Consider the following 27520-nt stretch of genomic DNA (forward strand, 5'->3'; position numbering starts at 1 on the left):
TTAGTAAATAGATTCCACCAGTGTGTAATATAATCTCAGTATAAATATAGCTGTTCTGTGAAGCCCTCAGAGGTCTGTTAGAGGACCTTAGTGAACAAACAGCATCACAAAGGCCAAGGAACACATCAGACAGGTCAGGGATAATGTTATAGAGAAGTTCAAAGCAGGGTTAGGTTATAAAGAAAATCCCAAGCTTTGAACATCTCACAGAGCACTGTTCAATCCATCATCCGAAAATGGAAAGAGTATGGCACAACTGCAAACCTACCAAAACATGGCAGTCCACCTAAACTGACAGGCCGGGCAAGGAGAACATTAATCAGAGAAGTAGCCAAGAGGCCCATGGTAACTCTGGATGAGCTGCAGAGATCCACAGCTCAGGTAGGAGAATCTGTCCACAGGACAACTATTAGTTATGCACTCCACAAATCTGGCCTTTATGGAAGAGTGGCAAGAAGAAAGCCATTGTTGAAAGAAAGCCATACAAAGTCCTGTTTGCAGTTTGCGAGAAGCCATGTGGGGGACACAGCAAACATGTGGAAGAAGGTGCTCTGGTCAGATGAGGCCAAAATTGAACTTTATTAAAAGCCAAATGCTATGTGTGGCTGAAAACTAACACTGCACATCACCGTGAACACACCATCCCCACCGTGAAACATGGTGGTGGCAGCATCATGTTGTGGGGATGCTTTTCTTCAGCAGGGACAGGGAAGCTGGTCAGAGTTGATGGGAAGATGCAAAGTCCAGAAATTGAAATATGAAGAAGAGAAGAAGAGGGGAATCTCACCGCTCCAGGAAAACACACAGATGGTGAACCTCTCTCTTGGTTCGGAAGTCGTAGGTGCTGGAAATTGCTAATAGCAATTAAACAGGAACAAACTCTGGACTGCCGCACTCTTGAAAAAAATGCCTTTCTTTATTTAAAAAAAATCACATAAAAAAACAAAGAACACAGCAGACAAAAGAGCTGACATTTCGCACTAGCAATAGTGCTTATTCATAACTGAGCTATGAATAAGCACTATCATCAGCTCTTTTGTCTGCTGTGTTTTTTTATGTGAATTTTTTAAAATAAAGACAGGTGTTTTTTTCAAGAGTGCGGCAGTCCAGAGTTTGTTCCTGTTCATTGATGGGGAGATGGATGGAGCCAAATACAAGGAAATCTTAAAAGAAAACCTGTTAGAGTCTGCAAAAGATTTGAGACTTGATTGTAACATGACAAAATGTGGAAAATTTCAAGGGATATGAATACTTTTTTTAAGGCACTGTAAGCACTATAGAGTCACACATGTGGGAGTATACACAGTGGTAAATGATAGCCCATTCCCTCCCTCTTACTCCATGCCTACTTCTAATCCTTTGCATTCTTTCAAAATCTGAAAATAAAGGTTTGTCTGGATTTATACTGGTAAATATTACATTAACATGGATATGAGACCTAAATTAAGGATGATAAAAGAACAAAGGGGGGAGAGACTTCATAGTGCAGACCAGATTAAGATTAGTTAGCAATGGTGCCCCCCTGAGAAAGTAATCCTTTATATTCGCTATCCTTTTTTTTTATTTTCCTTTTATTTATTTATTTTTTATTAGAAGAAGGTATGATATGTATGGAATCTGATTGCTCAAGAAGTGAAGTGGATGAAGATCAAGAAAGTACCAGTAAAGGTACTTTTTCTCTGTTTTTATAAAGATGCTAAATTTAAAACATGAGTCAGCTATGTGGACTCATTTACACCTAGTATGCAGAGAATTTGACTACTAGAGGGAGCAAAGTATCACAGGAAATGCTTATAATACTTAGCCCCATCTAATGGCCAAATGTGGTATTTTCCATTTTAAATCAATGCAAATAATTTGACCAGCACATGAAATAGCATAATAACATTTTTTAATTCCATTCATTTAGAAAGACTGTAACAGCACCTGTACTGGGAGAATTGCAATGCAATGCAGTTTTTTTTTTTTTTTTTTATAAATGCACCCCAAAGTGCTACTGACTTCTCCAATCTCATTGAAAGCCTAGGGACAGTTCATACAACGGACATTCTCTGAAAACTACAGAGGGTTACTATGTAGAACCTCTCCTAGTCATTATAAATCTAGTCATAGATGATTAATTTTCTTGCTGGCCAGCTGATTCATACAGACATTCAAGTTGGATGAAGAAATCCTCTCTGCTGCACTATTGTATTTTTACAGACATCCTCCTCTGCTGCCAAAATACACTGATAAGCATTGCAGCTCATTGGCTACATGCGCTGATTGAACACAAATTTTCCAACAGTACAATTAGGGAGGAGTTGATCACTAGGTTGACTCCTCTTGAACAAGAATGAACATAGATGGATTGAAGTTTAACTGGTCCAGAGGAACCGCATAAATTGCAATCCACTTATGGCCAGCTTAACTTGTTTCTCTATGTAGCACTTACCCCCGAAGGAGCGGCTGGTTTTAATGGGCTTACCGTTACCTTCTCTCACTCGCTCCTCGTATCTAGGGGTTCCCGTGGTAGATGGCCCAGAAACTTTAGAGACTGACGACAGATCCGCCTAAAGGGATTTTTATTTGCTAAAATATAGTTAACAACAGTCTCTAATATAGGACCAAAGGGTTAGGTGAAGAGTCCAGGTAGTCTTAGTATCAAAGTCAGTAATAAAGAACTTTCTTACTTTGAATAAATCCAGAGAATAGCCATTCACAGCTGGATGTTCACTCTAGTTGGATAGTCCCTCTCTCACAAGGCCTAGCAGCCAAAAGGGTGCTCAAATCAGGAACAAGTCTCTGCCACAGACTTTGTTGTAGAACACGAACAAGGAAACTTGAATACTTTTAGAACACTCGTGTAGCACCAGTATCTTGTAGCCAGTCCGGCGATACCGCACGAGATAGGATTCACTTAGGTCCTTCAGCTTTACCAGGCTCTTGCTAAGAAGCCAACCCTTGCATGGCCTTTTTCTGAAGAGTCCTCCCCTGGATAACTATGAAGTTGCTGGGCCTCTCCACAACCTGAGATGGCACTGGACCACTTCTGAATTCTTTCCTTAGTTTCCTTGCCTCGGGCTAGCCAACCCCCAAGACATAAAGTTGGATGGATCCGCACACCGGGCCATAGGCGTCCTGGGGGCTGGTCAGGAGGACCAGGACCATGGAGTCAGAACATACTTCTGGACCGGAACCCCGAACCACGTGACATCCGCATCTTAAGTACCCTCTCCCAGAAGGCACAGCAAGAGTGACACTCCCACTGGGTTGGCTCAGACAGAAAGTAAGCTTATAGCACCCTACCAGACTGTGATTCCATGCCTGCCAGAAGAGACAGCACCCCCTATGGCCAGGCTGAACACCCTATAGTCCAGTCAGACTAATGCTGAGGTTAAAATTTGGAATAATTATACCCAAACCAAACTGTAGTTCAGGTGTAACATTAAATTTCAAAAACATAGCGTGTTCTCTTCAGGAGCCGGCACTACATCTATAAACAGTTGAAATAATTTTCCTTTAATCCTGAAGACTGGGCTGGATAAAAAGTTTATCCACCTCACTGCACGAACCAAATGCTCACCTAAGGGGATTGGAATATAGTGAAATACTTTCTGTAATTCTCATTCCCACAGGCTTCCTCTGCCCTACACGACTGGTCTCCCAAAGCCGTTTCTCTTCACTGCCTAACTGGTCTCAGATCTCCAACGTCATCAACAAAGCCCTGCTCCTCCACAAAGATCGCCATCACCATGAAGAGTCAAAGAGCAGAACAAAGCGTAGTAAGTCAGTAATGTGTAAAAGATCATCTGTAGAAAGACCACAGGCAATACTGGTGACTATTCCTCTGCACTCTGCCATCCTTTCTTGGCTTAGCAAATAGCGCTGCCCTACTCATCTAATCTATCGCTGAGGGGGGCTTTCCATACCAGTGGTGTCGTTAGGGGGGGTGACACCCGCCAGAGAGGTGACACCATCAAGTAGCAAGTCAAGACTTCTCCAGAGCCTCTCCCATCCTCTGGAACTCCCTGCCCCAGTCTGTCCGATCAGCCCCTTTCCTGTCCACCTTTAGGAGATCCCTGAAAATTCATTTATTCAGGGAAGCCTATCCCACACCCATCTAACAACTGTCCCCGAGCCACCCCCATCAAATCATTCTCTGCAGCTATTACCTTTTGTACCACCACCTCCCTTTAGAATGTAAGCTTTACAAGCAGGGCCCTCCTGTGCGCCGGCACTGACTTCATCATTTATAATGGCCGGTTTTTGGTTGCGCACCACGATCGTGCAGTGCCGGCCTTAAACTAGCTTGCCCAGGGCCCTGTAGGCAGGGTGATAGGTGTACCAGGTGACACCAACCTCAGTGACGCCACTGTTCCCTACATGACAAGTGGTGTAAATTTATGATGGCTTGATGACCCTAATGCCGCATACACACGACCGGACTTTTCGGCACACTAGGTTCGACGGTCTTCCCGACTGACTTTCGGCAGAGTTCCGATGGACTTTCTGAACGAACGGACTTGACCACACACGAATGGACTAAGTACGTTCATAAGTCCATTCGTTTTGAACGTGATGACGTAAATGTGACTAAACAATAGCCAGTAGTCAATAGCTTCCCTTGCGTCGTATTTGGTCTGTCGGACCAGCACACAGATGTTTTCCCGATTTTAGTCCGTCGGAATTGAGTCTGTCGGATAGATTTGAAACATGTTCTATCTCTAGGTCCGTCTGATTTTTTTCCCCCGAAAAACGATAGGATTAGCCCACACATGATCGGATTGTCCAATGGACTAATCCCTTCGGACCTAGTCTGCTGGAAAGTCCGGTCGTGTGTAGGTGGCATTACTTGACAGATTTATGCCCCAGACCCCTACAGGAAAATGCCTTTATTGCTCTTATATACACCTGGGGCAGTTTGTCTACCACGTAAAATGTCCCCCCCCAGCCCCTAGACCATGGCCATAATGATTTGGGTCTCACTGTTCACCCTTCATGGTATATGTGCATCTTGTTATATCCCCTGTAGAAAGGATCTACAGCTAAAGACACAGATAGGCATCCATACAGATCTTTTTGATATGTACAGTGAAGGAATGCAGTATATTGTATATGACAACATACTATCACTCTTGCTCCCATCCAGATGCCATCTGTATAGAGTCAGATGATGACATGTCTGACGATGTTCAGGAGGACTATGAAGAACACTACAATGAAGGTATGTCCTTTGGATTGAAAAAAAGCATCTTTGTTAGGTTCTAGCATGACAGATATTAAGTGGGTCATACCATGCTGAGGATATGGCAATATGAGAAGGGGAGAGATACCATTATCTCCCTTCACCCCTTGCAACTCTGTGAACTTTTCAGCACTCATTGCAATCTGAATAGATTGTTTAGATTGGCTGTCCCAGTGCACCATTTTTTTGTAAATGTAATAGAGTTTGTACAATTAGAAAATAATATGTGATTTCTTCCCTCAGGTTACACATTGGGGTCTATGTTTAAAATGTTTGTTGTGCGGACATGACAAACATCCACAGCATCAGGGGGAAGATTGCGGCATTTTCCCAAATATGTGTAGTTCCTATATTGACAGTGCCACCTAATGGTGATGATGTGTTTTTTTTTCTTCATAAATACCACAAGTGTATTGTCACCACTAGATGGTGCTGGCACAATAGGAACCACACCTAATAGGAAGTCTGGCAATTTTTTATTCTGAGTGTGTGGATGTTCCTCACACCTGCACAATGGATGTTTTGTACATAGTCCCCATTGTGTTGGAATGTGTATTATTATGTCATTATCCATTATTATGTCATTATCCACTCTGCACCTTCCTGTCCTTTTTTTGACATATAATGATGTACCTTTAAAAATGAACAAAAACAGAGGTCAGGCTACAATCCTTACTTCTTTTTCCTTCTACGCATTGTTGCCTGGTGGAAGGAAATAAATGCAGTCAACAACCTCCTGCTTATTCCAATGACCACATCCTGCAACCCTCGACTTTGATTGGTTACCACATGCTGCAACTTCCACACTTGGATTGATAGTCACAAATTATTATTTTTTAATGATTACTACATCCTTCAACTGTCTACATGCACTAATTGCTGCATCCTGCACCTCATCTCTGCACTTGGTCTGATGACAATATCTCGTGCCAGTTTGGACTAATAACCATATCCTGCAAAATCCCCACTTGGAGTGATGAACACTTCCCACCCATCCCCTTCTTAGGCTAATGGCCAGATCCCACCCATCCCCTTGTTAGGCTAATGGCCAGATCCCACCCATCCACTTGTTAGGCTAATGGCCAGATCCCACCAATCCCCTTCTTAGGCTAATGGCCAGATCCCACCCATCCCCTTCTTAGGCTAATGGCCAGATCCCACCCATCCCCTTCTTAGGCTAATGGCCAGATCCCACCCATCCCCTTCTTGGGCTAATGTCCAGATCCCACCCATCCCCTTCTTAGGCTAATGGCCAGATCCCACCCATCCCCTTCTTAGGCTAATGGCCAGATCCCACCCATCCCCTTCTTAGGCTAATGGCCAGATCCCACCCATCCCCTTCTTAGGCTAATGGCCAGATCTCACTCACCCCCTTCTTAGGCTAATGGCCAAATCACACCCATCCCCTTCTTAGGCTAATGGCCAGATCCCACCCATCCCCTTCTTAGGCTAATGGCCAGATCCCACCCATCCCCTTCTTAGGCTAATGGCCAGATCCCACCCATCCCCTTCTTAGGCTAATGGCCAGATCTCACTCACCCCCTTCTTAGGCTAATGGCCAAATCACACCCATCCCCTTCTTAGGCTAATGGCCAGATCCCACCCATCCCCTTTTTAGGCTAATGGTCAGATCCCACCCATCCCCTTCTTAGTCTAATGGCCAGATCCCACATATCCCCTTCTTAGGCTAATAGCCAGATCCCACACATCCCCTTCTTAGGCTAATGGCCAGATCCCACACATTCCCTTCTTAGGCTAATGGCCACATCACACCCATCCCCTTCTTAGGCTAATGGCCAGATCCCACCCATCTCCTTTTTAGGCTAATGGCCAGATCCCACCCATCCCCTTCTTAGGCTAATGACCACATCACTCCCCGACTTGGACTAATGATCATTTCCTACATAACTACATAACTCTCACTTAAGCCTCGTACATAGGATCGGATTTTCTGCAGACAAAACCTCTGACTTTTTTCCGAAGGAGTGTGCCTGGATTTTGTCTTGCATACAAACAGCAAGGAATTATTGGCCAACAAACACGAACGTACTGATGTACTATGTGGTTTTTCAGCTCTTTAGCACCACCCTTTGGGCTCCTTCTGCTAATTTCATGTTAGTAGAAGCGTTTTTCATTTAGCGCTTTTCAGTTTGTGCTTTTCCCTCCATGCTTTTCAGTTTGTGCTTTTCACTCCATGCTTTTCAGTTTGCGCTTTTCAGTTAGTTTCTCAACGGCCGTTCGTCAACCAGACATGTTGAATCTGAGGAGATAACGTGTTATTTATTATTGGCCTTGGAGTTATTGCTTTGATCCAAGTTCCCATTGGAAAAAGGCTTTAGACTAATGAATATTGCCCCCCCCCCCCCAACTAAGACAAATACACATGCACACCCAGTGGGTTCTCCACTATGTAGAATTGAATTTGTATTGAATTGGATTGAATTGGATTGGATTGAATTGGATTGAATTGATGGGAGACCCGAATGAGATATTGGTATCCCTGCTAGAGTTTATTGACTCGAACTGCCTCAGAAGGAATAGTTTGGCACACCTTGAAGGCCTTTTTGTGTGGTATAATGATACAAAAGATTTCAAAAATTTAAAAACAGACTAAGGATTGGGAGAGACTAATTGGGCAGAGGGTAACAATAACGGAGGAACAATATATTAATAACCCGACAACCGACACACACAGGAATTGGACAGAAGAGCAACACAATTATCGTCTAGTAACCCTCCGGAAGACAGAAAATAAATATCTCTTTCACAGACAAGCCGCTTTTGGGGAGGGGGAAAGTGTGGGCTGTATGCTGGCACAACTGGCCAGGGCAAACTGGTCAGGGTGCCTACGATTACTACAGAGGATGGAAGAGCGACTTCATATACTCCAGAAATAGCGGGTAAATTTAAAGAATATTACAAGGACCTGTACAGTTATCGCCAGAACGAGATGAGGGAGGGAATGCTTATTTTTTGTTAGGGCCTGAATCTCCCCTTTCTTACTGAGATGGATAGAGCAGAGCTGGACCGGCCTATAACGCTAGAGGAGATGCAGCAGATCACTAATGAGATAGCGAGGCAGAAATCCCCGGGCCCAGATGGCCTCCCAGCCAAGATCTATCGGCACTACGGGAAGGTATTGCTTCTTGAGCTCCTGAGGGTATTGAATGACTCACTGCTAACAGGAGTGCTCCCCCCATCAATGATGGATTCCACTATAATTACTATACATAAGGAGGGCAAAGATCCTCTTGATGTTGCCTCATATAGGCCCATTGCTTTACTGAATACAGATATGAAAATTCTTGCAAAGGTCTTGGCGGCTAGGTTGAACAAAGTCATAGCAAAACTCATCCGCCCCGACCAAACGGGTTTTATACCTGGAAGAACAACTAGTAAAAATAAAAGGTGGCTTTATTTGAATCTCCAGGTCCCAATGGACAGGGGTGGAGAGAGGGTTATTCTGTCTCTGCATGCCGCCAAGGCCTTTGACAGCTTAAAGTGGCAGTATCTCTGGAAGGCAATGGAAGCAGTCCAACTCGGCCCGGGTTTCATCAACTGGGTCAAAATGCTTTATAGAGCCCCAGAGGCCAGAGTAAAGGTAAACAATGAATACTCTGATAAATTTGGATTGGGGAGGGGGGTGAGACAGGGATGTCCCCTGTCACCCCTCCTCTTTGCCATTGCGATTGAGCCACTGGCTATTGCCCTCAGATCCTCTGACCAGGTGAGGGGCTTTAGAAGAGGTGACCTGGAGGAAAAACTTGCATTATCTGCGGATGACCTTCTGTTATTTCTTGGAGACAGGCAGGATTCCCTTCTAGAAGCCATGAATATTATCAATAGATTTGGTAAAATCTCTAGGTTAACGATAAATTGGCAAAATCCAGCTTGCTACCCGTAGACCCCTTGGGAGGTCCTCTGCCTGAGGAGGTGGCCCAGATCCAAGTGGTAAATAAATTTAAATACTTGGGTATAATTATTTCTAGGGACCCCCAACTTTATACCTTAGATAATATTGACCTGTTATTGGTCAAATTTAGGGGAAAAGTAAAAGTGTGGAAGCGCCTGCCACTATCTGTGGCAGGTCGTTGTAACCTAATTAAAATGATCTGGATGCCACAGCTTCTTTATGTACTTCATAATTCCCCAATTTGGCTGTATAAAAAATGGTTCCACAGGATGGACACCTTGTTTAGAGAAGTGATCTGGAAGGGTGGTCCAGCAAGGATCCGTTTAACTACCCTGCAGCTTCAGAAGGCGGAGGGAGGAGTAGCGCTTCCACACCCCTTAAGCTACTTCTTGGCGTCACAGCTTCAGCAAATAACAGGGTGTAACATAGTAGGCCATGAAGTAGGAAGAAAGATGCTGCTACAAAACACCCCACACGACTCAATAGCTGAAGCCCTAGAGGCAGGATCCTTTCCTTCAGGAATCCCTACCCTGAACTTAATGATGAGAGTATGGGACACAGCAAAAACAATACTGAAGTATAGAGGTCTCACGGAATACACCCCCTTGTGGGAGAATAGCAAACTGGGAGAACTACAAAAGATGGGGGTAGTAAGGGAATGGGAGAAATGTGGAATAAAATATATTAGCCAGTTTTAACTAAACGGTACCCTGAAATCTTTCCAGGAACTGAGAGACCAATATGCCCTACCGAACAAATCTTTTTTTTAGATACTTGCAGGTCAGGCACGCACTGGATCAACAGTTTAGAGGGAGTTCCCTGGAATGGAGTACAATCCCAGTTCTTCAAAAATTAATTAACGATGAGTTAGGAAAGGGTCTAATTTCAAAAATATACCCTTATATCAATAAGGGGAGAATGGGAGGGATGGCACCCCTCCCATATAGGAGAAAATGGGAAAAAGATGTGGGAGACATTTCCGAATTGCAGTGGAAAAGAATTTTGAAACTGGCTCCATTGGTCTTCCTATCCCCCTCCCAGAGGATGTCACATTTGCTCTAAGGCCGCGTACACACGGGCGGACTGTTCGCCCAACTTTGTCCGCTGAACAGTGTTTCAGCGGACAGTCCGCTCGTGTGTGGGCTTCAGCGGACAGTTTCAGCGGACAGTCTGACGAACAAAGTTTTTCGGAATTTCCGTAAGACTGTCCGCTGAAACTTGGTTTGAGCGGACAGTCCGCTCGTGTGTAGGCTTGTTCGAGAAACTAAGTCTCGCGCATGCTCAGAAAGAATTTACACGGCGAAGGTTGCATTGCAGTGTATTGGACTTCGAATCTCTCGTCCCGTCGTACGTGCCGTTCACGTCATCGCGCAAGTTTTCAGCGGACTGTTCGTTCGTCGTGTGTGGTCAAGTCCGTTCATGCTAATTTTGAACGGACTGTTTGTCAAACTGTTTGACGAACCTAGTTGGGCGGACAGTACGCCCGTGTGTACGCGGCCTTACTGTATAGAACTTACTATTCGCCTAGGAAACTTTTTCAGTTCGGACGTCGGCCGGACTCAAGTTGTTCTAGGTGTGGGGACCTAGAAGCGGATGTGCTCCATATGTTTTGGAGATGCCCGAAGCTGTTCCGTTATTGGATGGAGGTGACGGGAGTCATCGACCGGACGTTTGGATCCTCCACTGAGTTGGAGGTAAAATGTTGCCTACTGGGACTAGAAGAGGGAGTGGGAAATCCAGGAAATATCCAGGTAGCTGTCATGAGATGCGTCGCCTCCGTCCATTGGGAAATGGCTGAATAGCATGAATGGTGTAATTCTTAAGGAGAAATCGATATATACAAAACAAGGGGCGTTAAAGAAATATGACCAGATTTTGAAACACTGGTGGAAAGCAAGAGGCTTTATTGTGTAATGTTTACCAGTCTGGAAAACGAAAAATTAAAAATACTGAAAGGTCGGGTAATGACTTAAAGGAATTGTAAAGTAATTTTTTTATTTTTTTTTTAAATTACAAACATGTTATACTTACCTCCACTGTGCAGCTCGTTTTGCACAGAGTGGCCCCGAACCTGCTCTTCTAGGGTCCCTCGGCGGCTGTCTCTGCTTCCTCCCGCAGGTGCTTCTCACGTTCATGCGAGCTCCGGACAGTGGACAGTGTCAATCAGTAGAGCAGGGGATGGTGCCAGTAGGGCAGTGGATGGTGTCAATTAGTAGAACAGGGAATGATGCCAGTATGGCAGTAGACAGTGTCAATCAGTAGTGCAGGGGATGGTGCCAGTAGGGCAGTGGATGGTGTCAATCAGTAGAGAAGGGGATGGTGCCAGTAGGGCAGTGGACAGTGTCAATCAGTAGAGCAGGGGATGATGCCAGTAGGGCAGTGGACAGTGTCAATCAGTAGTGCAGGGGATGGTGCCAGTAGGGCAGTGGACAGTGTCAATCAGTAGAGCAGGGGATGGTGCCAGTAGGGCAGTGGACAGTGCCAATCAGTAGAAAAGGGAATGGTGCCAGTAGGGCAGTGGACAGTGTCAATCAGTAGAGAAGGGAATGGTGCCAGTAGGGCAGTGGACGGTGTCAATCAGTAGAGCAGGGGATGGTGCCAATAGAGCAGTGGACAGTGTCAATCAGTAGAGAAGGGGACAGTAGAGAAGGGGATGGTGCCAGTAGGGCAGTGGACAGTGTCAATCAGTAGAGCAGGGGATGGTGCCAGTAGGGCAGTGGATGGTGTCAATCAGAACAGGGGATGGTGCCAGTAGGGCAGTGGACAGTGTCAATCAGTAGTGCAGGGGATGGTGCCAGTAGGGCAGTGGATGGTGTCAATCAGTAGAGAAGGGGATGGTGCCAGTAGGGCAGTGGACAGTGTCAATCAGTAGAGCAGGGGATGGCGCCAGTAGGGCAGTGGACGGTGTCAATCAGTAGAGAAGGGGATGGTGCCAGTAGGGCAGTGGACAGTGTCAATCAGTAGAAAAGGGAATGGTGCCAGTAGGGCAGTGGACAGTGTCAATCAGTAGAGAAGGGAATGGTGCCAGTAGGGCAGTGGACGATGTCAATCAGTAGAGCAGGGGGTGGTGCCAGTAGAGCAGTGGACGGTGTCAATCAGTAGAGCAGGGGATGGTGCCAGTAGTGCAGTGGACGGTGTCAATCAGTAGAGAAGGGGATGGTGCCAGTAGGGCAGTGGACAGTGTCAATCAGTAGAGAAGGGGATGGTGCCAGTAGGGCAGTGGACAGTGTTAGTATAGCAGTGTATGGTGTCAATAAAGCAGTGGATGGTGTCAGTAAAACAGAGAACATGTCAGAGTAGTGGATGGTGTCAGTCAGTAGAGCAGTGAATTCTGTCAGTAGAGTAGTGAACTTTGTCAGTAGAGCAGTGGTTGGTGTTGGTAGTGTTTAACCACTTCAGTTCCGGACCAATAAACACCTTAAGGACCAGAGGTCTTTTTGCAATTTCGCACTGCGCTGCTTTAACTGGTAATTGCGCGGTCATGCAATATTGCACCCAAACGAAATTTGCGTCCTTTTCTTCCCACAAATAGAGCTTTCTTTTGATGGTATTTGATTGCCTCTGCGATTTTTTTTTTTTGCGATATAAATGAAAAAAGAGCGAAAATTTTGAAAAAAAAAGATATTTTCTTCTTTTTGTTATAAGAAAAATCGAATAAACTAAATTTTAGTCATACATTGAGGGCAAAATTTATTCAGCCACATGTCTTTAGTAAAAAAAATGTCAATAAGCGTATATTTTTTGGTTTGCGCAAAAGTTATAGCGTCTACAAACTAGAGTACATTTTCTGGAATTTACACAGCTTTTAATTTATGACTGCCGATCTCATTTCTTGAGGTGCTAAAATGGCAGGGCAGTACAAATCCCCCCCAAATGACCCCATTTTGGAAAGTAGACACCCCAAGGAAATTGCTGATGGGTATGTTGAGCCCATTGAATATTTATTTTTTTTGTCCTAAGGGATTGAATAATGACAAAAAAAAAAATAAAAAATTTTTTTTACAAAAAGTTGTCACTAAATGATATATTGCTCACACATGCCATGGTTATATGTGAAATGACACCCCAAAATACATTCTGCTGCTTCTCCCGAGTACGGGGATACCACATGTGTGGGACTTTTTGGGAGTCTAGTCGCGCACGGCACCCCGAAAACCAATCACCACCTTCAGGATTTCTAAGGGTGCAAATTTTTGATTTAACTCCTCACTACCTATCACAGTTTCGAAGGCCATAAAATGCCAAAATAGCACAAAACCCCCCCAAATGACCCCATTTTGGAAAGTAGACACCCCAAGCTATTTACTGAGAGGCATGTTGAGTCCATGGAATATTTTATATTTTGCCAAAAGTTGCGGGAATATTACAAACTTTTTTTTTTTTGCACAAAGTTGTCACTAAATGATATATTGCTCACACATGCTATGGGCAGAAGTCAAATTACACCCCAAAATAAATTCTGCTGCTTCTCCCGAGTACGGGGATACCACATGTGGGGGACTTTTTGGGAGCCTAGTTAACTAGCTACCTAGCGACACTAGCGACACTGATGCAGCGTTCAGAAAAATTATCGCTTAGTGACACTGGCAAAAGGGGGTGAAAGGGTTAACTAGCGGAAATCAGGGGGTTAAAACCATTATTGGGTAGTATATCGGGGTACCTAGCGCTATAAAAACCTGGTGGTGAACCTAAAAAAATAACTAGCTACCTAGCGACTGTAGCGACACTAATGCAGCGATCAGAAAAACGATCGCTTAGTGACACTGGCAAAAGGGGGTGAAAGGGTTAACTAGCGGCAATCAGGGGGTTAAAAACATTATTGGGTAGTATATCGGGGTACCTAGCGATATAAAAACCTGGCGGTGAACCTAAAAAAATAACTAGCTACCTAGCGACACATGCAGCGATCAGAAAAATGATCGCTTAGTGACACTGGCAAAAGGGGGTGAAAGGGTTAACTAGCGGCAATCAGGGGGTTAAAAACATTATTGGGTAGTATATCGGGGTACCTAGCGCTATAAAAACCTGGCGGTGAACCTAAAAAAATAACTAGCTACCTAGCGACTGTAGCGACACTAATGCAGCGATCAGAAAAACGATCGCTTAGTGACACTGGCAAAAGGGGGTGAAAGGGTTAACTAGCGGCAATCAGGGGGTTAAAAACATTATTGGGTAGTATATCGGGGTACCTAGCGATATAAAAACCTGGCGGTGAACCTAAAAAAATAACTAGCTACCTAGCGACACTAGCGACACATGCAGCGATCAGAAAAATGATCGCTTAGTGACACTGGCAAAAGGGGGTGAAAGGGTTAACTCTAGGGGCAATCAGGGGGTTAAATCTTTATTGGGGGGTGATAGGGGGCTACCCTGGACCTAACACTAACTGTCCTGACAGTTTTTACTGTCACAACTGACACTGAATGCATTGATCAGTAAAGAAATGATCAATGCAATCAGTGACACTGTGACTGGGGGGGGAGGGGGGGCGGGGGGGGGATCGGGGGGCGATCGGGGGGGGTTTGTGTGCCTGTGTGTACCTACATGTCAGTGTAGTGTTCGTGCAGACTTACTTTTACTCTTCTCCTCGTAGTCCGGTCAAAAAGACCGCCCCGAGGAGAATGACATCACTTCCTCCTTCCTGTGTAAACAATACACAGGGGAGGAAGCTTCTCATTGGCCAGGAGCGATCCAGAGGGGGTGGCCGAAAACGAACGGCCATCCCCTCATCACGGAGCGCTCCTGGACCGAATCGGACCGCCGTAACCAGCGGGAGGGGGTCTGATGGGACCCCCCACCCGCTGGAAGGCAATCACGTAGATGTACGTGATTCTGCCTGCCTGTGCCATTGTGCTGACGTACAATGGCAATACGGCGGTCCTGAAGTGGTTAATTTTTTATAATTTTTTTAGCATTCTGTTTTATTTTTACAATTTTGTCATTTTGTTTTTTAGTATTTTTACAGTATTTCTAGCAGGGCTTTGGTGATATATCAGGGTTTAAACAGACCAATGATGTTTCACTTTTGAGACAGAGGAAGGATATTGAGGACACAGCCCTCAGCTGCGCAAAATGAATAGACAGGAATAACTCTGTACAGAGCTTCCCATTAATTCCTAGACTTAAGCATAGGCACCTGTGTTTGCTATGCTTCAGTTATGAATGGACACAGTGAGTGATCGTTATCAGTAAATTACAGATTTACAGGCCCCTTTCCCCACTCTCCATCCTGACACATCCGGTATCAGTCAGTAGAGCAGTGGATAGAGTCAGTGGAGTAGTGGACAGTGTCAGAATTTTTTTTATTCTTGATTTAGAAAAAAATGCTCAGAAAATCTAACATATAGGTACCCTCATCCTAAAAATCAGGTAAGAAGAATTTAAAAAAAGGCAGGGCAACAGGATTTTCATGGTACCATCGAAGGTTAAAATGCTTTAGGTTAAAACCAATAAATATTTATTGCATATATATATACAATATATAAAAAGAGTTCATAGGACACAAAATTCTTTTTACAAAATAGACAATATTGATTTGGGAATTGGATCCCTCTTGACGGCTCCAACACCTCCACCAGGGAGACACCTCTACCTGAGAACCTGCTACAAGGACTAGTGTGGGCCAGTTAAGTTCCTCCACCCCAAATTCGCTCATTCATGTCTTTATGGACCTTGCTTTGTGCACTGGTCCAAATCATTTGGTGGAGGGGGGATTATGGTGTGGGGTTGTTTTTCAGGGGTTGGGCTTGGCCAATTAGTTCCAGTGAAAAGAACACTTAAGGCGACAGCATACCAAGATATTTTGGGAAATTTCGTGCTCCCAACTTTGTGGGAAAAGTTTGGGGATGGCCCCTTCCTGTTCTAACATGACCAGTGCACAAAGCAAGGCCCATAAAGACATGGATGAGCGGGTTTGGGGTGGAGGAACTTAACTGGCATGCACGGAGTCCTGACCTCATCCCGATAGAACACCTTTGGGATGAATTCGAGCGGAGACTGCAAGCCAGTTATCCAACATCATTGCCTGACCTCACAAATGCCCTTCTGGAAGAATGGTCAATCATTCCCATAGACATTCTCCTAAACCTTGTGGACAACCTTCCCAGAAGAGTTGAAGCTGTAATAGTTGCAAAGGGTGGGCCAACTCAGTATTAAACCCTACAGGCTAAGACTGGGGTGCCATTAAAGTTCATGCATGTGTAAAGACAGGTGTCCCAATACTTTTGGAAATATAGTGTATGAATGATCATCGTGAGACTCGTTATTCATTTTTTTTACTGACTAAGAACTCCCCTCTTAGCAGTAGCTTTGCCTCACTCATTCAATCAGTCATTGATAGGTACTTTCCTACATGATACATGACCAGTGGCGGTTGGTGCTCAAATTTTTTTTGGGGGGGGAGTGCAAACAAACCTTTCCTGTTTCAGCAGTCAGCAGCAAAGAGGAGGAAAGAACTCCCTGTGTGCCTCTCTGTGCAGCTGCAACACCCCCTCGTCTCCGCCTCCCCTGGTCACAGAAGTCAGCTGACTCTAGTCTTCCTCAGGTCCTGCTCCAGACTCTGCACTTTCTGTCTCCCAGCTCCGTCCCCAGCTTCTTCCCAGCAGTAGCACAAGGTAAGGTGGGTGCACTGTGCTGTAGGGGAGATTGAGGAACTTTTGACTTCTGATGGTTGGGGGGGTGGCTCTTGACATCTGATGCAGGGGGGTGGGGTGCTCTGGATGTCTGCTTATAATTATGATGAGAGTAATACAGCTCCATGCCAGTTGAAAAGGAGGATCAGACTTAACTGGTATCATCCACAAGAAACTTTATTGGAGAACGCTCAGACACAACACCATGGCAGACACAACCAGCCCCTTGAGGGCAACCATAATGACGACGGTGAAATTGAGTTTGACACCCCTGGTGTAGATCCTCAATGGCTGAACTCTAATTTGACAGATTTGTGCCCCAGACCCCTACAGGAATAATGCCGTTGATCCCTGGTACAAACCTGGGGCAATTTGTCTATCACCTAAAATTTGACCACACTGAACCTTGGCCATGGTGATTTGGGCCTTGCTGGATTTTCTTTTTCGTTTGCTTGGTATATGTGCATTTTGTCATGTGCTCTGTGCAAAATATCTACAGATAAAGACAGAGGTGGGAATCAATAAAAATCTTTTTAGTGTATGGAGTGTCAGAATTAACCAGGAATGCAACATACTGCATACTATAATCCTTGCTCTTTTCCAGAAGATGTCATCTGTGTGGAGTCTGACGAAGACATGGCCAACAATGTTCAGGAGGTCTGTGAAGAACACTACAACCGAAGTATGTCCTTCTTATTCATTTTAAAATATCAGTAAACCTAAAACAGTAACAATTCTATAGCTTGAAAAAGGAACTTTGTTAGGATATAGCAGAAGATCAGGGGCCTAACTATAGGGGGTGCAGCAGTCGTGACCGCAACTGGGCCCTGTGATGCAGGGGGCCCATGCAGCCCCCTCTACATATGGCCGGCAGCAGCATAGGCAGCTCGAGGTACCAGTGCACCATGCACACGGGTGGCTGGAGGTGGAGGGTGATTAGCAGAGCTCCATGCTCGACTATCGCACTGGCTGCTCTTTAGTTGTGCATTTCCCGCATGACCTGTGTCCTCGGCCGGCTCCTCAGAGTACCCCTCTCCTGCTCCATGCATTGCCGCTCAGTCCGATGTCTGTTCTCCCCAGCCAGAGGGAGTCATTTGAACTAATGACACCACCTCCCCACTAATAAATACATCCTGTAAAATCCTCACTTGGACCAGTGACCAAATTTGGAATGCACTAGCTAATGCCTGAACACTAAGCAAGAGTTTGCGGTCATGTGAAATCAACATTAAAGCGGAGTTTCACCCAAAAATTCAACGCTTTAAGTGCAGGTGATCCCATGACATGACACATTTGGCATGTAGTTTTTTTTTGGGGGGGGAGCGGATACCCTCTTTTTAGGGAGATCCAGCTCCTACTTTCTCCCGGGGCACTGTGTTGCCGGATCGAAGTTCACATTTCCCCCACTCCCTCGCGGCAATCATCTGGGACAGTTCCCAGATGATTGCCCGGCCAATCACAGCATGTGTCTGACTCTGAAGCCACAGCCGGGCGCCCACAGTGACTATGCCGGCACTGCAGAGAGGAGGGGAAGAGGAGCAGGGCTTTGTTTGCCCGCATCGGTGGACCTTGGGAGAGGTGACTGTCCGATTAATAAAAGTCAGCAGCTACACTTTTTGTAGTTGCTGACTTTTATATGGGTGGAAATCCACTTTAAGGCACAACTCCAGACTTACAAGCGAGCAGCAACTTACACAGTTAACTCTTTTGTGAATCATGGGCAAACTTATTATACTGTTAACTCTAAGTAGTCTGGAAACATCTACTGCTGGAGAACACCACTTCCCAGGTGCACAGCAATTAGGAACCAGTACTGCAAAGACTGTACCCGTCTGCACCAACACAGCAACCCCTGTCACCTCCCTCCCAGTGACATGTCCGACTGTTACTACTGGACATAGAAAACAAACTCCCAATATAATACATTTTTGTTCTTCTTCCGGGGCCTTGCTACATCTCTCTTTTTTTGTGACTCATGGCTAAGTCCCTAGGCACTCTCTACTGCAAGGTCAATCCCAGTATGTGAGGAGTCGTTTGCTAGTGAAGGTGCCAAGCACGCCACCCCTTCACTACCAGAGTGACCATTACTCTTGCCTGTCACCCGTTCCCTGGCTGGTTAGCTGTGCTTAGCAAATTATGCAAATACGTTTGTCCCTGGCAATGGCAATGTACACTAGACAACACCCTAAATGCTGGACTCTATGTAATGTATCGCCTCTAACTCTGTAGTTGCCTGATGTAAGCAAGCCCTGTTCTTTGATATGCCATATATGTACCCCATAGACACTTCAGACCAGGCAGATTAAAGGAAAAAGGCTTTACTGGAGTAGTTAAGGGTAACACAGGAACAGTTCTCAAATGACATCTTCACACACATTCCTGTACACAGCTCTCAAGTGCCCATGAGGTAGTCATACCTGATTTAGCAGCAAAGTTCATAAAGTAGTCCATTTAGGGCAAGAGTCCATTTAATCCGTATATCCACAGGGTAGCAAGTAACCCCTTAGTGTCCATGATTTGGAAGTAATAAATGAAAGGAAGTCAGTCCATGATTTTCAGCTATAAGTCCATGTAATTCCTCAGGTTCCAAACCCCATAGGGAACCCAAACTGGGCCCTCAGAAGGGGGACCAGACTGACAGAGTAATGACTACATCTTGGCAGTCTTTCCCCAAACAACTTCCTGTAGCACTGGGTGAGCCCCTATGTGGTATGACCTGCAGGTGGTGGTAACCTTCTGATAAAGAGCAGAAAAACCTGGCCAGCAGAGTTTACTATTCCTTCACAGAGGCACCATCCAAGCATGTCAACCAAGGATAAATGTGATACAGTGTAACATTTGGTCTTCTACATAAACATAGTTGACCTGATGAACTAGACATGAGTCAGTACAAAAGGAGAAAAAATGTAACCTCTTGGAAGAACCAGCTTACACATACCCTAAAGTGACCCCTCTTGGACTGATGACCATATGCCAAAACACAACTTTTTGAACTGATGACCATATCCCAAAACCTCCCACCTCCCATGGACTGATGATCATGTCCTGCACCCACCAAACCTCCTGCTAATTGATTACCCTACATACAGAAACCACACAGCTTTCACTGTTTATTGCTTGATTTTTTTTACAGTACATGGACCTGAATTGTAATAATTGACATAAAGCTTGCTTTTTATGTTTAACAGAGGACCTGTTCAATGAAGTGAGACAAGGGATCAGAGATATAGAAGGTAAGTCAGAGCAGTAGAAGACATATGAATTGTTATGACACACTTATAGTAGTATTCTGTACATATTTGATTTCTGTCTGTTTTGTATACAGTGTATATCCACAATCTAAATGAACAGACATGAACAGGATAATATTGAATTAGAATCATGCATTGTGTTTCTTCTGTTTGGAACTTTTCTAAACTCAAGAACACAAACTTAATATATTCCAGTTTGCCAGTTCTCAAATGTGGTGGTTGCATTAGTTTTCTTTGATTAGGCTCTTTTTATTTTATTTACCTGGTGATCCTGCCAGTAACACACATCCACACATCCTCTCCTAGAGTGACAACACTAACTCTATGGAGGAACAGTTTGTCACCCTAGAACTGTAAGTGTGTTAAAGCTGAACTCTGGGATAAGCAAATATTGTTTAAATAAAAGAGTCATATGTATTCTTCCTGTACACTTTCTTCATGTACTTTGTGTATTTCTTCCAGATTTGTGCAGTTATCCATTGTGAAACTTTGCCTTTGCGTAGGAGCTTCCTCTAATAAAGACCCATCAATGCTGATCTCTCTCCTTGTGTAGGATGATTGGTCTTGTTTCCGCCCCTCCTGTAGTTTTCTGCAGGCAGTCTGTAGTGGGTGGAGCCTGCTGGGTCCCTCCCACAGCTCTGCTCTCTGCACAGGCTATGTACAGCACAGTAATGATGTCATTTCTAAGTTTACAACATTGTCAGTTTACTACTCAAAATTAGATGCTTACTGGATTTCTGGCAGATCAACAGGTATTTTTTTGCACTTTTCAAAAAAAAAAAAAACATAAAAAAAAGACACAGAACACATGCTTTAACAAATATGGCATAAAAAATACAAAAGTGGTAAACTTGGCCTGTTATCCACGGATTATGTGTTGGTGACTCCGTATAGACAAGTACATAATACGCTCTCGTACATCCCTCTTCAATCTCACTTCAACCCCACTCCATACAATGCTGACGCCTCTCAGAGTTTCAGGTGAAGTAGACTGATAATCAACCCCTTGTATTCCTCATGGTATCTCTGGTGGTTCACGTTCCCCTAGTTGCGAATTGCTGATATCATATTAAAAAAGAATTTGTTATCACAAAGAAATGCATTTCATTGCTGAATGGAAAGCACACAATTAGTCTATGGTTTTCATAAACCACATCAGCTCTCATACCTTTAGGCCCCTTTCACACGGACGGCTGTTCTGCCGCAGTTTAGCATGTTTATTTTTTTTCTGTGAAATTCAAGACTCCAGGAACAGCGATCAGCTGCATTTTGTACAGTGCAATTACCTGCGTTTATGTGCGTTTCTGTGCAGTTGCGTTTAGCTGCAGTTATCTAATATAGTCGTTCCCATAGCAACCCTTTTTTATTTTTGTTTTTTTTTGGTCTCTTGAATCCCTTCTCATGCTGCTATCTGCAGTTGACACAAAAGACTGCGATTACCTGCGGTTATGTGCATATAGCTGCGCTACATCGCACCTGGACGCATTCAATTCTATTTTATTTTTTCTATTTGCACCGAACCGCATGTAACGAAATTGCAGCTAAACGCTGTGTGTGAAGGGGGCCTTAGGAAAGCATTGTGTGCTTTTAGCTGCGGTAGAAAACTAGAAAATACGCAGGTAAAAGCACCATTCTATCCGTCCGTGTGAAAGGGGCCTTATACCCCTTATGGACCAGAGCAATTTTTAATTTTCTGTTATTGGTCTTTATTTGGTAATATGTTTGTCATTACTTAGGATAACAAAGCAATACATACATTTTTTGTGGGACAAACTAGTCTTTCTTTTGGCAATATTGTCTTGCACATTTTTTTGTTCTATGCAATCTATAGACAAAAAAATTTAAAAGAAAAAAATGAAAAATGGGTTAGTTTTAAAAAAAGTTTTACTGTAAGTAAAAAAATATACAATTTATTTCAAAATTTGTCCCATTTAAAATGACTTTAAAATTATGTTTTTGGTACTATGTATGGCAAAGTTACTAAAGAAATGAAAAAAATTTTTTTTTTTTAATTCACATTAGTGTATTAACAAACAAAATGAATGAAAAAAATTTACATTTTAATGGTAAATAAAGAAACATATTAGCAGAAACATAAGGGGAGGAACAGACGGAGTTAATTAGAGCTGATTGTGGTTAAAGTGATTGTAAAGGAAAAAAATGTATTAAAAAAACAAAAAAACCCCCCAAACATATGGTTTTGTTCAGAGCAACCCCAATACTCCTCTTGTTGGGTCCCCCACTGGAGCTTTGGGCCCCTCCACCTTGCTGCATGCTCCCATAGAAAGCCACTTGCTGTGGGGGCACTCGTGCGTGCATGATCACTCCTGAGCTGGCTCTCCGCATCCATAAGAAACAGAGTGCAGCTCAGCCCCACCCCCTTCTCCCACGTCAATGGCTGTGATTGAGAGCAGCGGAAGCCAATGGCTCCCGCTGTTGCATCTCAGCCAATCAGGAGGGAGAAACCTTGGAGAGCCACGGATCTTGTGCACATCGCTGGATTGAGATCGGGCTTGGGTAAGTATTAGGGGGCTGAGGGGGAAGCTGCACAGTGAAGGTAAAAAACCTTCAGCCTCTACAACCACTTTAACTAAGGATTAATAGGCGTTGAATAGAAATACATTTTATTAATTTTTTTCCACTTGTAATGTTTCTTTAATTGATAAATTAAATATTAGCTTCAAATTATTACATTGTATTACTCTATGACACTTGCAGATCATCTGCAAGTGTCATCTTACACAGAAGTGGCTGTATTTTAATACTTACATAGCAAATACATGCTGGCAATAGCAGGGAAAGTGGTGGCAGGGGGAATAGAAGCAGGATGTAAGGAATGTGTTCTGGAAACTATGCTGATTTTTTTTTAGAATGTACATCCTACATTAAAAATCCTGAAGGGTGTAAAAAAATAAAATGTCATCTTTAACCACTTCAGCCCTGGACCATTTGGCTGCCCAATTACCAGAGCACTTTTTGCGATTTTGCACTGCATTACTTTAACTGACAATTGCGTGGCTGTGCAACGTGGCTCCCAAGCAAAATATATGTCCTTTTTTCCCCACAAATAGAGCTGTCTTTTAGGGGTATTTGATCACCTCTGCGGTTTTTATTTTCTGCGCTATAAACAAAAAAAGTGCGACAAATTTTGAAAAAAAAAGCTATATTTTTTACTTTTTACTATAATAAATATCCCCAAAAATATATATAAAAAATTATTTTCCCTCAGTTTAGACCAATACATATTCTTCTACATATTTTTGGTAAAAAAAAAAATTGCAATAAGCGTTTATTGATTGGTTTGCACAAAAGTTATAGCGTCTACAAAATAGGGGATAGTTTTATGGCATTTTTATTAATAATTTTTTTTTACTAGTAATGGCGGCGATCAGTGTTTTTTTTTTTTCCATAAAAGATTTTATTGAAAGATTCACAGCATACAAACATGCAAAACAGGTAAGCATCAAGTACAAAAAGTGCTGCCACGACCCTTTCAAATCGCATGAAAGGAGACACAATTTCAATGCTGTGATGGTGGCTAATAGAACAGTGCTAAACAAAGATCGTCATAGCATATCAACAAACGTATAACTAATATAATGATGTATTAGAAGAGGTATACTCGAGTCGTGGCAGGTAGTGTTAGGTCTGAGTGTCGAACCAGTGAGACCAATATCATCCGGTCTAACTTGAGCTCTGAAAGAAGTGTTGATCCTGCCACCCGTGATCGAGTGGGAATGTAAACGGCTTTCTTGGTGCAACTCTACAAGGTAATGGTTAGTTAAGCGTTAGTTAAGGTAGTCAATGTTTAATTGGGTAGGCGGGAGGGGGTAAAGGAGAGAGGGGTAGGGGATGGAAGAATATCGGAAGTAGGGGTATAAGGGGGAAAAGAGAGAGGAGGTGGGTGCCCTTCCCGCCCCCCCCCTCCCCCCCGCCGACATCGCATCTCTTTGTTTTATAAGTTAATTAAAGTATCCCTACGTAGTGGGGGAAAGAATGCCTTATATTTGTCTGTGGTTTGGAAGTGTTTCCAGCAAGCCCAGATAGTTGAGAATTTCTGTAAACGTTCTTGTGAGGTATATATCAGCTCTTCCATCTCCTCTATTTTAGCAACTCTGGGCAGCCATTCCCGGATGGAGGGAACATCAGTAGATCGCCAGTGTGTAGGGATACACAGCCTGGCTGCATTAACCATATGCATGGCTAGTGATTTGAGATAGGTCTGAAATAATGGAGTGAACTTCCTGCCAAAAGGTTTGGATTAAGGGGTACTCCCATCAGATATGAATCATAGAGCCTGTCGCTGTCTTGCATCTCCAGCATGTGTTGGGAATTGCAAGGGAGAATTTATGTAGTCTAGCAGGGGTCCTGTACCATTTAGTTGCGATTTTATATCCATTTTCTTCAGGGCCGTCTTTAATATTGATTGGACCCTGGGCAAAAATTTTCTTAGGGCCCCCCTCCCCCCATGCAATTTCGCTCTCCATCTTCTCTGAGACATACAATAAATAGTAGCTAGACTTAAAATCAGTTTACTGTATCAGATCAAGCAGCGATTGGTTGCCAGAGGTTACAGCATATCATTACTGCTTACTGACTGGTTGCTAGAGGTTACAGCACTCCTTAAGGCTCATTGATTAGTTGCTAGAAGTTACAGCACATTTCTGCTTGTTGATTGGCAACTAGAGATTGCTCTACAGTAATACTGCTCACTGGTTGCTATAGGTTACAGCACATCTTCTCCTCACTGCAGCCCCCCTTCATATACCTATGAATGCTGCCTTTATTTACATATCAATGCAGTTGGCCTCAGCTATTTACATATGCATGTCACTGCTATTTACATATGAATGCCATTATTTACATGTAAACACAGGGTCTGTAGGTGAGTCATCTGTACACAACAATAGGGCAGAGATGGGCAGCATTAGGGAATGTAAACTGGGATAGTTGGCAAGTATGGGGCAGCTGCTTTGGGCCCCACAACAATGACAGGGCCCAGGGCAGTTGCCCCTTTTGCCCTGCCTTAAAGACAGCCCTGATTTTCTTGAATTGCTACATTCATCGAGCCTTTATGAGCGTAATTAAATATGTCTTCCCGCTGTTCATTTGTAAGGCTAATCTGAAGGTCTTTTTCCCAGGAGCTAAGTGTGTGTGCCGTCAGTGTCTGGTCAGGCCCGTCTTGAAGTAGTTCATATATGCTTGATATTAGATGTCTCAATGAGGTGTTACTTGTACATAGGTGCTCAAATGGGAGAAGTAGTCTACACCAAGCGGCAGCTGGGTTTTCTGAGGCGAGGAAATGTCTCAATTGCCTATATGACCAGAAAGGGAAACTATGGGTCGGGGAGAGTGCAGCTAGGTTTTCGTATGAGCGTGGTCTACCTTTGTGGAAGAAGTAGTGGGCTAACACCTCCTCGTGTGGCCACTCTCTTTTTAAGAAAGAAGTGGATTCTCCCGGGAGAAAATCTGGGTTGTTGCGTAAGGGGGTCAGAGGTCCCGGTCGCGAGGAAACTTTGAAGAGACGTAAGGCTTGGTTCCAATGGCTTGGGGTAAGCCAGGGAAGGGAGTGCAGCAGGCCGTTTGTTAAATGATTCTCCAGAGGAATCCAAGCCTTTCTGGCCTTGTTTATTCGCCAGTCCACCACTCTAGTTAGGTGGCATGCTAAGTGGTATTTGGGGAGGTCCGGAAGACCAATCCCTCCCTTTGTTTTAGCCCGATTTAGGCGGGAGTATTTAATACGAGGGGCCGTGTTCTTCCAGATAAAGGTGGTACATGCCTATTTATACGTTGCAAAGAAGGAAGGAGGGAGGTGAATCGGAATTGTTTGCATCAGGTACAAGAGTTGGGGAGGACGACCATCTTTATTAAAGCCACCCTGCCGAACCAGGAGACATTTAGGTTGGCCTAGTCATTTAGTTCTGTTTGAATTTTGGTGAGCGCGGGTAGAAAGTTTTGCTTGTATAACTCTGACATTTGCCTTGTAATTTGGATACCCAGATAAGTGATGCTATCTTTTTGCCATCTAAATGGAAAGGAGTCCTGTGGCGGAAGCGAGACGTTAAGGGCGTATGATTTAGAGTAGTTGATCTTTAAGTTTGATAAATCCCCGAAATGTTTCAAATCACTGAGAAGATTAGGTAGGGAAATACGCGGGGACTGTAGTGACAACAACATATCGTCAGCAAAGGCTGCAACCTTAAACTCTCTATCACCTACAAAGCATCCTTTTATGTTAGGGTTGGCTCTTAATCTGTTTAGCAGGGGTTCAAGTGTCAGAACAAAGATTAAGGGCGACAGGGGGTAGCCCTGTCACGTCCCGTTACTAATGGAGAAGGCGTCTGACAGGAGGCCATTGACTTTTACTTTAGCTGAAGGGTTTGCATACAAGGCGTCAATATGGGAGCACATGCATGGAAGGAGTCCCACTCCATTCAGTACAACCTTCATGTAGTCCCAGGCCACCCTGTCAAACGCCTTCTCAGCATCGAGGGACAGAAAGAACAGAAAGAACCCTTGGGACAGTGTTGAGTTAAGTCAGTGCTGTAGATTCAATGTACGGATAGTGTTATCCCTGGCTTCCCTACCGGGGATGAAGCCCACTTGATCAGATAATATGAGGTCAGGAATAAGAGGAAGCAGTCTGTTGGTGAGCATCTTTGTGTAAAGTTTAATATCTACGTTAAATAGGGTAATGGGTCTATAGTTTGATACATGCGTTGGGTCCTTACCAATTTTGGGGATAACTGTTATGTGTGCTTCCAGCATGCGACCTGGAGAGGCGTTGGGGTTTGCTAGAGCGTTAAATGTCTGTAATAGGGGAGACGTCAATTCATCTGTAAAGGTCTTGTAGTACATAAGAGGAAGACCATCTGGTCCTGGGCTTCTACCTACTTTTTTTTTAACTTTGAATTCTCTTTATTTTATTTTTTTCCATCATACAAAAATTTCATAATATAAAAAACAGATTATAAACAGAACAGTAAACTTTGTCAACCATTCAAATTCACGCTTTCTGTTTTAATTTGTCCCACATTCTATTACCCCCTCTTCTTCTCCCACCCCATCCCTCCCCCCTTACCCCATCCTCCCCCCCCTCCCTCCCTCCCTCCCTCCCCTAGATTCCTTCTTTCTGGGTTGATCGTTATTGTTTCTAAGCTAACTTCCAAACCTGTACTCCATAGTTTTTAAGTTACCTTATCCTTTATTTACCTTTTTCCTCTACTACTATTGCTGATCAGGTGGATACCCTATTTCATTCAGCCACGGCCTCCATATTTTCTCAAACCCTATAAGGTTTCCTCTACGTATGTATACAGTCTTCTCCTTCCAGATTAAATCATTAATAACCTGGGTCCATTCACTCACAAGAGGTGCTCTCTCGGACTGCCATTTCTGCGCTATCAGTTTCCACACTTGAAATAAGCAACGTATAACTGCGAGCGTGGTGCTTTTCTGTTCACCCGGCGTTTTCCTATATCCTAATATACAGGTTTTA

General features: G+C 43.9%; 1 protein-coding gene across 4 annotated transcripts in view; it reads left to right on the plus strand.

The window, feature by feature from the left end:
- The window catches only part of LOC143989098 (DNA (cytosine-5)-methyltransferase 3A-like), a 137143-nt gene that overhangs the window by 7062 nt on the left and 102561 nt on the right, over positions 1-27520 (plus strand). For 2 of the 4 annotated variants that reach the window (XM_077489118.1, XM_077489119.1), the window contains exons 3-7: positions 1594-1668; positions 3618-3764; positions 5132-5206; positions 17376-17453; positions 19960-20004. In XM_077489118.1, coding sequence (XP_077345244.1) covers positions 1594-1668; positions 3618-3764; positions 5132-5206; positions 17376-17453; positions 19960-20004 — 420 coding nt within the window. The remainder of the gene's footprint in view (positions 1-1593; positions 1669-3617; positions 3765-5131; positions 5207-17375; positions 17454-19959; positions 20005-27520) is intronic. The other 2 variants (XM_077489120.1, XM_077489121.1) reach the window with 2 other exon arrangements.

Source organism: Lithobates pipiens, unplaced genomic scaffold, assembly GCF_037356315.1.
Source record: "Lithobates pipiens isolate NorthernLeopardFrog02 unplaced genomic scaffold, aLitPip1_a1.2 Scaffold_18, whole genome shotgun sequence".
NCBI lineage: Eukaryota > Metazoa > Chordata > Amphibia > Anura > Ranidae > Lithobates > Lithobates pipiens.